The 14714-nt window shown below is 33.7% G+C and overlaps 1 protein-coding gene across 3 annotated transcripts in view; it reads left to right on the forward strand.

Annotated features, from left to right (window-relative positions):
* The window catches only part of LOC145268667 (tyrosine-protein phosphatase non-receptor type 23-like), a 144856-nt gene that overhangs the window by 17153 nt on the left and 112989 nt on the right, over window positions 1–14714 (forward strand). For all 3 annotated transcript variants that reach the window (XM_080124154.1, XM_080124155.1, XM_080124156.1), the window contains exons 3-5: window positions 6189–6316; window positions 10552–10678; window positions 13258–13386. In XM_080124154.1, the coding sequence (XP_079980280.1) occupies window positions 6189–6316; window positions 10552–10678; window positions 13258–13386 (384 nt within the window). The remainder of the gene's footprint in view (window positions 1–6188; window positions 6317–10551; window positions 10679–13257; window positions 13387–14714) is intronic.

Genomic DNA, 14714 nt, shown 5'->3' on the forward strand with positions numbered 1-14714 from the left:
GTCCGTCATCCCTGATTATATAGCCGAAAAATTTGAGTTGTCTTCCTCTGATGATATTGAGAAGGTATCTCTTGTATCCAGCCATGTCCATTACTTCTGCATTTGTTTTTCTTTTTGTCCATGAGACTTTCAGGATTCTCCAGATGAACCACATTTCCACTGCTTCTTGTCGATGTTCTGTGTCCTTGATTAGCGTCCAGCATTCGCATCCATATGCAGGGCTTTACATTTCGAGTGAAACAGTCGCATCTGCGGTTGCTTTTTCAAAGTGGCGACTAGAAATAATGAGACGCTTATTTTTTGGTGATTGTATTTCTTTCACTGACAATCTTCCAAATCTCACTACTGCGTGAAAAATATCTTTTCAACATTTTTTTTAATAAAACGAACAAAGTTAAATTATTTAAACAATAAAAGTTTAATAGAACAATATACTCTTTTTCTTTTTTTTTTTTTATTAAACAAAGGCTGTTTAGAAAAACATCTGTAGAAATTAGAATGTTTATACCTTCAAGTATCAACATAAAATTTGTTGTATATTTAGAATTATACTGATTTAAAAAAAACAAAAAAATCTTTGATGTAGATATTCGTCACAGAACGAAAATGTCATATTCTAAAAATCATGTGGGTTTGGCTAGTAACTTTTCTATTTGGCTAGTAAACGAAAATATTTAGTTGTCAAAGGTCAACTAAAGATAAGTTTGTCCGTAGAGCCCTGGTATAGAAGAATGGGCCGGACGCAGGCTCTCATAAAATGTATCTTTGTTTGGAGGCTTATTTTGCCATTGGTAAAAATGCATTTCATTCTGTTAAAAATTGTCTTAGATTGTCCAGTTCTCTCTTGATTTCTGTGTCATACTTCCCATCTGGGATGATAGTACAACTTCTTCTTCTCCTGGTCTGGTCTTGCAGATATCAGCAATCATGGCTCTCCATTCTTCCGTATTCTTGGTTTTTCTCATGAGCTCATTATTGGTGTTCTCTTTATTCGTTACAAATTTGTTTAAACTGTCTGAATTTTGCGTGTTGCCTTCCTCTGCTCTTGTTTCCACGTATTTTCCCACTCCATAGGTTTCTCTAGTCCGTCAGCCCTGATTATATGACCGAAAAATTTGAGCTGCCTTTCTCTGATGGTATTGAGAAGGGATCTCTTGTATCCAGCCATGTCCATTACTTCTGCATTTGTTTTTCTTTTTGTCCATGAGACTTTCATGATTCTCCGGGTGAACCACATCTCCACTGCTTCTAGTCGATGTTCTTTGTCTTTGGTTAGGGTCCAGCATTCACGTCCGTATAGAAGAATGAACCACATGTAGGCTCTCATAAAATCTATCTTTATTTTGAGGCTTATCTTACTGTTAGTAAAAATGCATTTCATTCTGTTAAAAGTTGTCTAAGATTGTCCAATTTTCTTCTTGATTTCCGTGTCACACTTCCCATCTGGGGTGATAGTACAACCAAGGTATTTAAAGGTGTTTACTTGTCTGGTTCTGTCTCCCTTATTGTCCATGAATCATAAGGTTGTTAAATATATAAATGTATATTTGCGCATGCGTAGATAATGCACATAAGTATTGCTTATACTCTGTTTTGAGCGTGTTTCGGTGTAGAATGTTATAGAAGAATGGACCTCATAACGTATCTTTGTCTTGAGGTTTAACTTACTCTTGATAAAAATGCATTTCATGCTTTTTACTATTCATATGTGACAAATGAAGGCACAAAAAATCTATATATAGAAGTGAGAATGTGTGTGTGTGCGTGGACACTTCTCAACCTATATACTCAACAAATTTTTTATCTACAGACTTGAAATTTTGTATATAAGGTATTCAGACAAGTGGAAAACTTTTTAATTGGTTTTCATCTGGAAAAAAGGACTGCTAAGGAATCAAAATTGGTACTTGAGGGAGGGGGGGTTATCTGATTTTTATCTGTTTGTCAACTGTTTCACGACTGTGCATGCGCAAATCATTCATATGACAGATTCCTTATGTTAAGAATAAGTAGGTTTGAAAACAGATTTTAAAGATCGTGTCAAGCTGGCCTAATGGTTATTGTACTTGTTTCACTGTCTTTAGGTTTTGGTTTCGATCTTAGTTTTATTTTTTTATTTTTTTTACTGTTAAGAAGTGAATTGTTTAGAAAAAAAAAATACTCGCATGCACGCGTCTCAGTTTTTTTCCTTTTCTTTTTACTTCATTTATTTATTTGCAGTATTTTTGTATTTTCATGGAAAGTGTTCGACTGAGCTTCAATCTATGGTCCCTCCTCGCCAAACTTTCACAAGAAACACTCGTCTAGCTGTAAACACTATCAATAATTCCCCCCACTCTTTATCTGTTCCTAAACCTAAACGTAGATTCCATGAACAAAGCTTCTTTCTTAGAACTGCACGCCTGTGGAATTGTCTTCCGTTTTCCTGCTTTCCGGCTGACTACAATATGGTTGTCTTCAAGTCTAATGTAAATAAGTTCTTGATGAGCCGTTCCATATAAGTTATCAAATTTACCGAATTTTCATTACTAATGATTACTATATTGTCCAATTTCTACTGTACACTCGTTAACCCTTATCCTTGAGTGGCCTCTGGGCCTTGATAATGTGTTGATGCCTATGTAAAAAAAAAAAAGTCCAATGTGAACAAGTTCTAATTGAACCGTCCCCCTATGTAATCCAAGTTACAAAATTCCCACTGTTTACTATGCTAAAATCACAATGACTAATGTATACCTATTAACCCTTATCCTCGAGTAGCCTCTGGGCCTTGATAAACGGTGACACCCATGTAAAAAAAAAAAAAAAAAAAAAAAAAAAAAAAAATTGTAAATGTTTTTTTTTTCTTGATATCAATTTAAAAAATTTTTTGGTAAAGCTTGTCGAAAGCGCTCTGTTTTGGGGTTGTTTTAGTTTCCAAATCTGTAAATAAACAAAATAGAGTTGTGAATTTAAAGTTCATTGCATCCTAAAAAACACGTTATATATACAGGGGTCATTTTATTCACTTCACCGTCACCATGTTTCATGAGTTACCGTGATCTCATCATCCATTCATTACGTATATATTTCCAAACTATTTCATTATGTCATTAAATTACTAAAGACAGAAATTGAATGATTTACCTGTGTCACATATTTTGTTTATGTTCTAATATTCTTTTCTATTAAAACGTTTTTGTTTTTGACATTTCTGAATTTTTGAGATGAGGATTGGTTATTCATATTATTTGGATTCATTGGACTACTGTTCTCATTTTCAGTTTCACACTCAAGATGAGAACAGTAGTCCGATGAATCCAAATAATATGAATATGTTTTTATTTATCTAAAATTCCTTCTTGTTATTGTTTATAGAATCTAATCAAGTTAAATTCCTAAAAGGTCATTTAACCATATTTGTCCTTGAATTGCATTTTTCTCTTTAAAACAAATCTAATTCAATCTACACGATAATAATAATCTTCTGGCTCAGATAATTTGGCAATACTCCGGATATGCTAATATGCAACACTCAGGAGAAAGAGAGAGACTAAATAATTATTTACTTAAACTTATTTTCTAACTTAAGAAATGCGTGATGCAGACGGACAGTCCCAATACATCAAAGTAACACTAAGCTGAACTTATCAATTTGGCCATGTCTTGTTTACTTCCTGTAGAGGTCCTGGATATGACCTTAAACTATATCCAGTGGTGAGGCCCCAGCTTGCGGTCTTTGGGGAGTGTGGAGCCACCCTTTAATTACCATTGCTCCCAGGTCCACTCTGACTCGGAGTGGTAATACCTGTTAGAGTCCCAACTATGGGTTGAATAGAAACCGACTTGAAAACAACAAATATATTCTATTAAAAAAATTTTCTTCAGAATCCTTGGATTCGGCATTAAATAACCGGAAAAGGGTTGATATGCCGTAAAACAAAAACAACCAAACCAAACTTCCTGTAGAAAACTGATCAAAAACCTTAGTTATCTCTCACATAAAACGTGACGTCCTTCACCATCGTTCGACTTTGTTTGAATTGTTGCCCCTTTTGTTACCCATCTGTTAATTTAAATTTCATCGCTTCGAAAAAGAAACACCCTGTACATGTGTTTATGCAGATTGTTTTATTCACTTCGCTGCTTTTTATGAGTGGCCGTCGATCACCTTGTCATTTTTAACTAAGATGAATAAAAATGTTTTCTTGAAGAAAGACACAAGGAAACGTCTGCTGTGTTTTCTTTATGATTTTATTTTGGAGAGAATTAACTCTTGGAAAGAGAGAAACTAATGTTTTCTTAGTTAATTTACTCTTCTGGCAGTGCAGGTTCCGCTAGCTTGATCATGTCCACTGGATGGATAACAGCCATATCCCTGACAGCATCTTATATGGCAGCAGGGCAGTGCCACAGAAACTGTACGGCTCTCTGCTACAAGGACATATGCAAACACAACTTGAAACTGATAGGTATTAATCTGGACAGTTGAGAGCAACTAGCAGATTACTGAGCAGAGATAAGAAAGGACTACAGAAACCTGATGCTGGAAGACAGGAGATGATGCAGAAAGTAGCGCCAAAAGGCTACAAACCCCAGTACACCATCTTCCTTCTTGTACCCACACTGTTGAAATGAATAAAATCCTTTTCATGAAGTAAGACACAAAGAAACATTCGGTGAGAGTTTCATAAATCGTTTTATTTGGAGAAAATTTACTCAGGAACGAGAGAATAATATTATAGTATTTACTTCTTAAACTTAACTTTCTAATTTAATAAATGTGACGTCGTATACTATCATTCGACACCTGTTTTGTCAACCGTTTGGCCTGTCGCTCCCTGCCTCAACATTCCGTCATCCATCTTTCTTTCAACCCTGGGAACGATTCTGTTTTTTTTTCTAACTTAATAAAATGAGTGACACATGGACAGACATCGATGAGTGAAACACCTGGACAAATATTCGACTTGATTATAGGTTTCCAACATTATTAGACATGTATCGTTCAACAGATCTGGTTTATAACATCCACTCAGTGTGACCCTTGTCAAAATTCACACTAGTTAACTTAATCGCCACCAACATAGGATCCCTAATATATAATAGTTTTCAAGTCCAATGTTAACAAATATTTGTCGAGTTGTCCTGGGCAATGCCGAAAGATATGCTGGTTGATGATCATTATGATCGTTATTAATATTTATAAAAATAAAATATCAGAAAGAATGTTATCATAGCGAAATAAATATTTACAGGTAAAAATTATATACATCTCATCTCTCGTCTCATCTCCGTTGTCTTTACCATCGAATCTATATGACTTCTTCAGTTCTCTCGCATGACAGTTTGCAGGTCCCGAACACTTTCCAATCCTGTGTCCTGTAGCAGGTTGTCAATGTAGCTCATTCTTCTTCTACCACAATTTGGATATCCATCTGTTGCTATTCAGGGAACCAGATTCCTGGCTTCCTCTTCGCTGTGTCTCATGCAGTGATCGGCTACTCTCATCTTTCTCTGCGGTACCTTCAGTGATACTGGTGGTAGGTCACCATAAAGCTGTTGGTTTGCTGTGTGGGTCCTCCATGATGTATTGAGGCCCATCCTGAGCATCCGTGTGTAACTCTTCTTCAGCGCATTTGTAAAAGTCCATGCCTCAGCACCATAGAGAAGGACTGTTTCTACTGTGGCAACAAAGAGTCTTACTTTCAACTTTTCTGAGAGAGTGGATGACCATATCTTCCTCAACTTGTGACATGCACTCCATGCACTCCCACTTATCAAGGCCCAAACGACACTCGAGGATAAGGGTTAATGAATGTAAAATGGTAGTGTAGTAATCGTTAATGGTATAAATTGGGGAAAATTTGATTATTTATGGGGACGGCTCAACAAGAACTTGTTTAAATTGGATTTGAAGGCTACCATTATTGTAATCATTGGGAAAGCATACCAGTGGAACAGTGTTCCACAGGCAGGCAGTTCTAGGAAAGAAGCTTTGATCATGGAACCTGCATTTAAATTTCAGCACAAATAGAGAGTGAGGGAAATTGTTGATAGTTGTTGTAGCTAGTCAAGTGTTTTTTTGTGAAAGTTTGGCGGGGGGAGGGGTCCATAGATTGGAGCTTAAATAAGCACTTGCCATGAAAATAATGATAGAGCCAAGACAGACTCTTATGTTTTTTTTTGTTTTTTTTTTTATATTTCAGACCGCTATTCGTGTACCGCGTGATTTCACAGGCTGCAGTACGCTAAAGAAATACTATGCTCAGCTACAGTTCTTACAAAGCAGATTTAAATTGGGCCAAGATGATGAGAATGCTATTCCTTTCACGTGGTAAGTCCTCTTGATTATGTATACTGCCACCAATGTTATAGCACGGCTACCGAGAGAGAAGGAGGCCAGTGAACATGACAGCGTAATGTCGATGCCAAATCGACTTGTAGGTAAAGGGTACCTAAAGTTTCCTATGTTCAACCACATGTTCATGCTAATAGGTATAGAAAATATGGCTGTGGTACCGAACGTCCATGTATTTTCTTCTAAAGAGAAAGAACAATTCTCCATTTAGATAATTATTATAATAGCACATGTTTTAAACGTTTTAAATCTTTTTGATAATGCCCTCATATAAGGGCATTTTTAAAAAGATTTAAAACATGTAAAAAATATCACTGTATTGATAGTGACAGCTTGACAAATCTTACCTACATTGCCTGCAGGCATTTTTCAGTTAACAAGCCTTCTATATTTTGGTGGTCGTGGTTATAGTCAACGTACTTTCTAACTTTCGGTATGTCTGGTATCAGAAGCAGTGACAAGGCAAATCGGTTCTTTCACTTTTATTGTTCTTCAGTATTTCTATTGCGTAGCGATTTATTGCAATGAAATATAAGAAAAGGACATTATTGAAAAATATACAATAACAAATAAAATTATACAGACAAAATTCTGCAAAGAAGGTGGCCTCCCTCTACCGTGCTAGAAAGCTACTTACACCTGAAAGTATCCTGTATCTCTACAAGGCCACCATTCACTCATGTATGGAGTACTGTTGTCACATTTGGGCTGGTGCATCTGTTACTAGTCTCTCGCTCCTGGACAGGGTTCAGAAGAGAGTCGCCAACGTGATAAGCCCTGAACTGTCATCTAAGCTTCAACCTCTGTCCCATCGGCGTAATGTTGCATCCTTCTGCCGGTTCTACAAGTATTTTAATGGTGGATGCTCCGACAAATTACAAGCCCTTGTACCCTTTTAACGTAAATACCCCCGAGATACCCGACAAGCAGCAAAATCTCACCTCTACACAGTAGAGATTCCTACGTGTGAGAAAGTCTTCTACAATAGTTTCTTCCTCAGAACTGCTAGACTTTGGAACTCCCTTCCGGGATTCTACTTTCCCAACTGTACTGACATGCAGAAGTTCAAGTGTAATGTAAATAGATATCTCACTGCTCAACTCCCTTCATAATATCCCTGCAACTTATGTCCCCAATAGTAGCCCCCTACATCAGTGGCACTGTACCTTGTTTGGGCTGAAAATGGAATAAATAAAATTTAAAAAAATTTTTCGTTTTGAATTTATATAATAAATATTTATGAATTTATATAATAAATATTTATGAATTTATATAATAAAAATTTTTTGAATTTATATAATAAATATTTTTTGAATTTATATAATAAATATTTTTTGAATTTATATAATAAATATTTTTGAATTTATATAATAAATATATTTTGAATTTATATAATAAATATTTTTTGAATTTATATAATAAATATTTTTTGAATTTATATAATAAATATTTATGAATTTATATAATAAATATTTATGAATTTATATAATAAATATTTATGAATTTATATAATAAATATTTTTGAATTTATATAATAAATATTTTTTGAATTTATATAATAAATATTTATGAATTAATATAATAAATATGTATGAATTTATATAATAAATATTCATGAATTTATATAATAAATATTCATGAATTTATATAATAAATATTCATGAATTTATATGATAAATATTTTTTGAATTTATATGATAAATATTTTTTGAATTTATATGATAAATATTTTTTGAATTTATATGATAAATATTTTTTGAATTTATATGATAAATATTTTTTGAATTTATATGATAAATATTTTTTGAATTTATATGATAAATATTTTTTAATTCGTATGATAAATACTTTTGAATTTATATAATAAATATTTATGAATTTATATAATAAATATTTTTTGAATTTATATGATAAATATTTTTTGAATTTATATGATAAATATTTTTTGAATTTATATGATAAATATTTTTTGAATTTATATGATAAATATTTTTTAATTCGTATGATAAATACTTTTGAATTTATATAATAAATATTTATGAATTTATATAATAAATATTTATGAATTTATATAATAAATATTTTTTGAATTTATATAATGAATATTTATGAATTTATATAATGAATATTTATGAATTTATATAATGAATATTTATGAATTTATATAATGAATATTTATGAATTTATATAATGAATATTTATGAATTTATATAATAAATATTTTTGAATGTATATAATAAATATTTTTGAATTTATATAATAAATATTCATGAATTTATATAATAAATATTTTTTGAATTTATAATATTTATGAATTTATATAATAAATATTTTTTGAATTTATAATATTTATGAATTTATATAATAAATATTTTTTGAATTTATATGATAAATAGTTATGAATATGAAAGTATAAAAATAAAATTATTGAAATCAAAATAATAAAGTTTCAAACATCATAAAAAAAAAGTATCCAAGACATAATATTCCCAAAATTGGTTCAATTCGCTGCCGTCACAAGAAATCTTTCTGATGACTATCACACATTTGCATCGTTAGTCTCATGGCTCTGTCAATAATTCTTTAAAAAATAGGGTATTTTTTTAGATTAGGTCCACCTCCGCAATTTTCTTTTAAATGACGACTTTTATAAGTTTTCTACTATGCTGAATACGAAAATCGTATTGAAATTTTGCAGAAATAAGTAGTTATCAAGATATAAAAAGTTGTATTATGCATTGTATTCTTTGGCGGCTATCTTTGTTACGCGCGTGCCATAAACAAATCTACGCGCGTAACAAAGATGGCCGCCAAAGAATACAATGCATAATACAAATTTTTATATCTTGATAACTAATTATTTCTGCAAAATTTTAAGGTGATTTTCGCATTCTGCATGTCCGAAAACCTTTAAAAGTCGTCATTTAAAAGAAAATTGCGGAGGTGGACCTTATCTGAAAATTTACCAAAAAAAGAAAGAGCACAAAATGTGTTTTCACAAATTCTTTAAAAACATAAAACTAATTTCAATAATTGTTAATTAAAATGAAAGCGAAAAAAAACAAACTTTTCAATGATTATTAAATATAAAAATAAAAATAAAAAAAAAAATAATAAAAAAAGTGTACATGCACAGGGGAGATATAGATGTGAGAAAAAAAAGCAAAGGGAATTGATTTGCCTTGTCACTGCTTCTGGTAGCAGTCATATCGGAAGTTAGGAAGTAACTTAGCTGACTATTACCTACCATTACCATGGTTTCATTAGTCATAGCCCTATCAAGATTATGCATATTGCCACCAATGTGTTGGATATCTAGGCTGTATGCACCAAGAAATTATTTTGACAAAAGCATAACCTGGCAACAAATGCAAGAATCAACAAAATAATTAATGTTCCAAAAGATCGTTTCAATAAAAATCTGAAGAAAGAAAAAACTTGATCAATTGTTAAAAAGAAAGATAAGTTAAAAGTATGTTTAAAGGTCATTTTCAGCCAAAGGTTACACAGGTGTAAGTAAAACCAGGTCAATTCAGTGAAACAACAATGGCCGGATAAAACAGGGGTTTGACCACGGTGACAATGCTGTTTCAAGGAGACATTTCAGGTGATCAAAAATCTATATACCTATAAAGTTGAGATTTTTCTCGCTCTGATATTGATATTAAAAGCTTATTTTCTAGTTAAAAATTATTAAAACAAACTTCTTAATATACTCAGTCTTGCATATGTGAGCAACTACAGGAAGGTATACTAATTTTCGTATTCCTTTGAAAAACAAGCATTAATTAATTAATTACTTATTCGTTTTTTTTTTTATAGTTTCTTAGATGATTAGGATCCTTTCACTATTATGCTGAATTCTGTTTATGCATAGTTTCTACATTCTGCATAATTGCATAAAATTATATATATATAATATAAAGTGACCGTGTCTGTGTGTCTACGAAAAGTCTCTACCAAACTTTTCTCTGGATATTTTGTCCACGGTTGAAATTTCATATATCTGGTATGAGTTGATATATAGGGTATTTGGACCTGTAGCACGCTTTCAATTTGTTTTGTAGCCAGCAAAAATTACCGCTAAGGTGTCAAATGTTTCTCTGAACTCAAAAAAAATAATTTAAAAAATTGGCTTTATCATTTATCTGAGAACTGGGCCCGACTTTTGCTTTTATTCATTTAGATGTTTTTTTGTCTTTGTTTTCAAGGGAAGACGTCCATACGGGGAGAGATTATGCATATAAGGACATCAAATTTGAGCAAGCTTGTATATTGTACAACATCGGAGCCTTGCATTCTATTCTTGGAGCTGCTGATACAAGAACAACTGCAGAGGTAGGTATATGTTTTATAGCAATACCACATGGTCCCCCGTTTGACAACATCGCTGACCACAACATGATCATGGTTGTGGCATTCACCCTGGTTCAGTTGGGCCGGCTCCTTCCAACAGTGTGATCGGGCTCTTGTCCCAGTTCACCGAATGTGTCCGTCCTGAGTTAATGGTAACATGTGTGAACCCTCACACACGCGTCTTGATTGTTTTTCACAGGGAATTCTCTGCGAGTTCTTATTTATTTGTGCCAGGTTTACTTCATAAGATCTCTAGCTATGGTATAGCTGGAAACGTCTTCTCAATTATTAAATCATTTCTTTCTGATAGGTTCATAAGAGTAGTAGTTGAGGGGCAAAAATCAGAAGCTCACAGTATTAATGCCGGTGTCCCTCAGGGGTCCATCCTGGGCCCAACTCTTTTCCTGATCTACATTAATGATCTTCCAAATCATATCCTTACATCATTTGTAGACATTTATGCTGACGACACTACCATTTATGGTACCACATCTAAGACAGTAAACGACCAAGTTCTCTCCAATTCTCTCTCCTCTGATCTTGAGCACGTAGTACAATGGGGAAAGGAGTGGCTGGTTACTTTTAATGCATCTAAAACCAAGCTTCTCTCTTTACATCATCAACATTCTAATCCACATTTGGCATCAATTGAAATGAATGGCTCTTGTCTGCAGGAGGCCTCAAGTTTTGACAAGCTTCTGGGCTTGACCATTACTCCTGATCTTAAATGGAACACGTACATCAAATCTGTTGCCAAGGCCGCTGGAAAAATGGTGGGATCTTTCTATCGATCCGGTAGATATCTCACTGCTGATGCAATTCTCTATCTATATAAGAGCCAGGTACGTCCAAGGATGGAATACTGTTGCCACATCTGGGCAGGAGCTGCTAGAAAGGACTTGTCCTGCCTTGATAGAGTTCAAAATAGACTTCGTAGCCTCGTAGGAGATGTCCTTTTCTTTTCCTTGCAACCTCTATCTCACAGAAGAGATGTTGCGAGTTTGTCTCTGATGTATCGTTATTTTCATGGAAAGTGTTCAACTGAGCTTTAATCTATGGTCGCCCCTCGCCAAACTTTCACAAGAAACACTCGTCTAGCTGTAAACACTATCAATAATTCCCCCCACTCTTTATCTGTGCCTAAACCTAAACGTAGATTCCATGAACAAAGCTTCTTTCTTAGAACTGCACGCCTGTGGAACTGTCTTCCGTTTTCCTGCTTTCCGGCTGACTACAATATGGTTGTGTTCAAGTCTAACGTAAATAAGTTCTTGATGAGCCGTTCTATATAAGTTATCAAATTTACCAAATTTTCATTACTAATGATTACTATATTGTCCAATTTCTACTGTACACTCTTTAACCCTTATCCTTGAGTGGCCTCTGGGCCTTGATAATGTGGTGATGCCTATGTAAAAAAAAAAAAAAAAAAGATGTTAAAACCTCGAATAACAATTGTTTTTCGAGGGTTGTTCTAAAATTAAAATCTATTTTTTTTTTTTTCTTTACACAAATAGTTGGAAGAGTTACAAAGACGGAAGTGGTATCATCGATGGGCATCCATTTTATGGTTTTTGAGTTTTAGCTGGACACACACACACACACACACAGACTTCAAGTGTTAGCCCCAGGATGTGGGCCCCTTGATTTCTGAGAACTTCGACTGAAGCAAAATAAAACAAAACAACTGCCTTTTATATAATAAACTAGTGGGGGGGGGGGTACCCGGCATTGCCCGGGTGTTTAGAGGTGTGTATGTAGGAGAGGGTGACCCTGTTTTAATATTAATAAAAAAAAAAACATGATGTTAAGAAAAATTGGAAAAACCAAAACAAAGCAAAACAGCGAACAAACGTTAAAAAAAAGAAAAAAAGAAGAAAATAAAGAAAAAAAAAGAAAAAAAAGGGAAAAAAAAGAAAAAAAAGGAAAAAAGAAAAAAAAAGAAAAAAAAGGAAAAAAAGAAAATAAAGAAAAAAAAAGAAAAAAAAAGAAAAAAAAGGAAAAAAAGAAAACAAAGAAAAAAAAACAGAAAAAAAAGAAAAAAAAAAAAGAAAAAAAAAAAGAAATAAAAAAGAAAAAAAAAAAAAAAGAAATAAAAAAGAAAAAAAAAAAAAAGAGGAAGAAAAAGTTTAGGTAGAAAGACAGGCTCAAACCCGAAACATCGAGGCTAAGGCGGAAAAAAAATGCCCGACACGTTACCCCTACGCCAAAGAGACATACACTTAATAACGGATAAAATTAAACCTTTAAAAACACTTGCAGGTGGTTGAAACTAGCGTCAACGTTTTCTAGGTCAAACATGACATCATTGTCGTAGTAGCAGGATGAGAGAAAATGAAGGAACGATTTTTTCGGCACCCTCCTTGTAGAAAAGGGCCCAGTTTAGGGTGAAGGAATTAATGTTTTTAGCCAATTTTTTTTTATATTTGTCGGGCGAAGGTTGGAGAGTTAAAATGATACCTATGTGGCAAAAATCCGTGGCAAACACACACACGTTTTCGCTTTTATATATAGAAGATTGTCTCTTTTTTTATTTACTTCTTCCTCTTTCTAATTTCTAGGGTATGAAGGTGTCCTGCACTCATTTTCAGTGTGCTGCTTGGGCTTTTGAATATCTCCATGATTATTTCACAGCGTATAGCCAGGATTTATCGCGTGAAATGATGTCCTACCATGTCAATCTGATGTTGGTAAGTTTCTTTTTTTTGTTTTTTTGGTCCACTGGCAAAAGGAGGGTGGACTTATAAATTCACCCGTGTCTGTTCATTCATCTGCACTTTTCTCAATAACTACGCCTTAGAATTTTTTGAAATTTTGCACAAACATTAAACATGATATGAGTAAAAAAAAGTAACAGAACGGATTTTCCGGGAAAAGTCCGATTGCCTCCCTAGGGGTGCTTTTCGAGTTAAAATGGCTAAAATTGACACTTTTGTACTTATTAAAAAAATTGATGCTTGGATTTTTATAAAACTTTCTGAAAAGTTGTAACTAACTGATTTCTATATAATTTTGTTTGTCTATACTTCGCGATAACTCTTGAGTGTGTCCCAGGGGCTCTTTTAGAGCTAATAAAAACATTTCGTCTTTGGAACTATTTTACTATATTTATCCAAAATTTTCTGCGTATGTCTATTTAGCAGTTTTGCATGGTGCTGAACTCAAATTTAAATATGTTAAGGCCTTGGGGACTCTGGGGCTAAATAGCAGGGAGCAAATGATGAACTTAATCATTTCTTTTTTTGCATGGTGTGGAACTCAAATTTACATATGTTAAGGCCTAGAACTGCACCGTTTGTTCATTTTCACCAGGATTTGACGTCCTCTGGGGACTTTTGGGGCTAAATGGGTAGGGGGGCCAAATGCTGAACTTAGTCATTTTTTTTATACCTTGTTCACCGTGCACTCACGGGGGACCATGCGTGTTTCACTTATTTTTATTACGTCTTACATCAAACAAGATATATTGCCACTGAAACATAAGGAGCTGCTATGATAGCGGCCAGGTTTATGGAAGGCATTGTAAATGGGGAGTTTTGTGGCAAGATGTTTGTTCACATTACATTAAAAGGTACTGCTATTTTCCAGAATTCCTTTCTCCCAACCCCCATCCTTCCCTGCTCTCTGCCTGGCTTTTTTTTCTTTTTTTTACATGGTAGTCACCACTTATCAAGGCCTGGAAGTCACTCGGGGATAAGGGTTATTGCGTGTACAGTAATCAATAAGATAATATCATAGTAATCGTTAGTATTGGAGATTTGATAAAGTGCCTTACTTAAGGGGGCAGTTTATCAGGAATTTGTTTATGTTGGACTTGAAGACATCCAAGTTGTAGTCAGGTGGGAAACAGGCAAACGGAAGAGAGTTCCACAGGCATGCAGTTCTAAGAAAGAAGCTTTGTTCATGGAATCTACGTTTTGGTTTTGGCACAGATAAAGAGTGGGGAAAATTATTGACAGTGGTTTCAGCTAGACGGGTGTTTATCGTGAAAGATTGGAGCTCAGACGAGCACTTGCCA

Source organism: Euprymna scolopes, chromosome 44 (genome assembly GCF_053919585.1).
Source record: "Euprymna scolopes isolate OS-2025 chromosome 44, ASM5391958v1, whole genome shotgun sequence".
Classification (NCBI taxonomy): Eukaryota; Metazoa; Mollusca; class Cephalopoda; order Sepiida; family Sepiolidae; genus Euprymna; species Euprymna scolopes.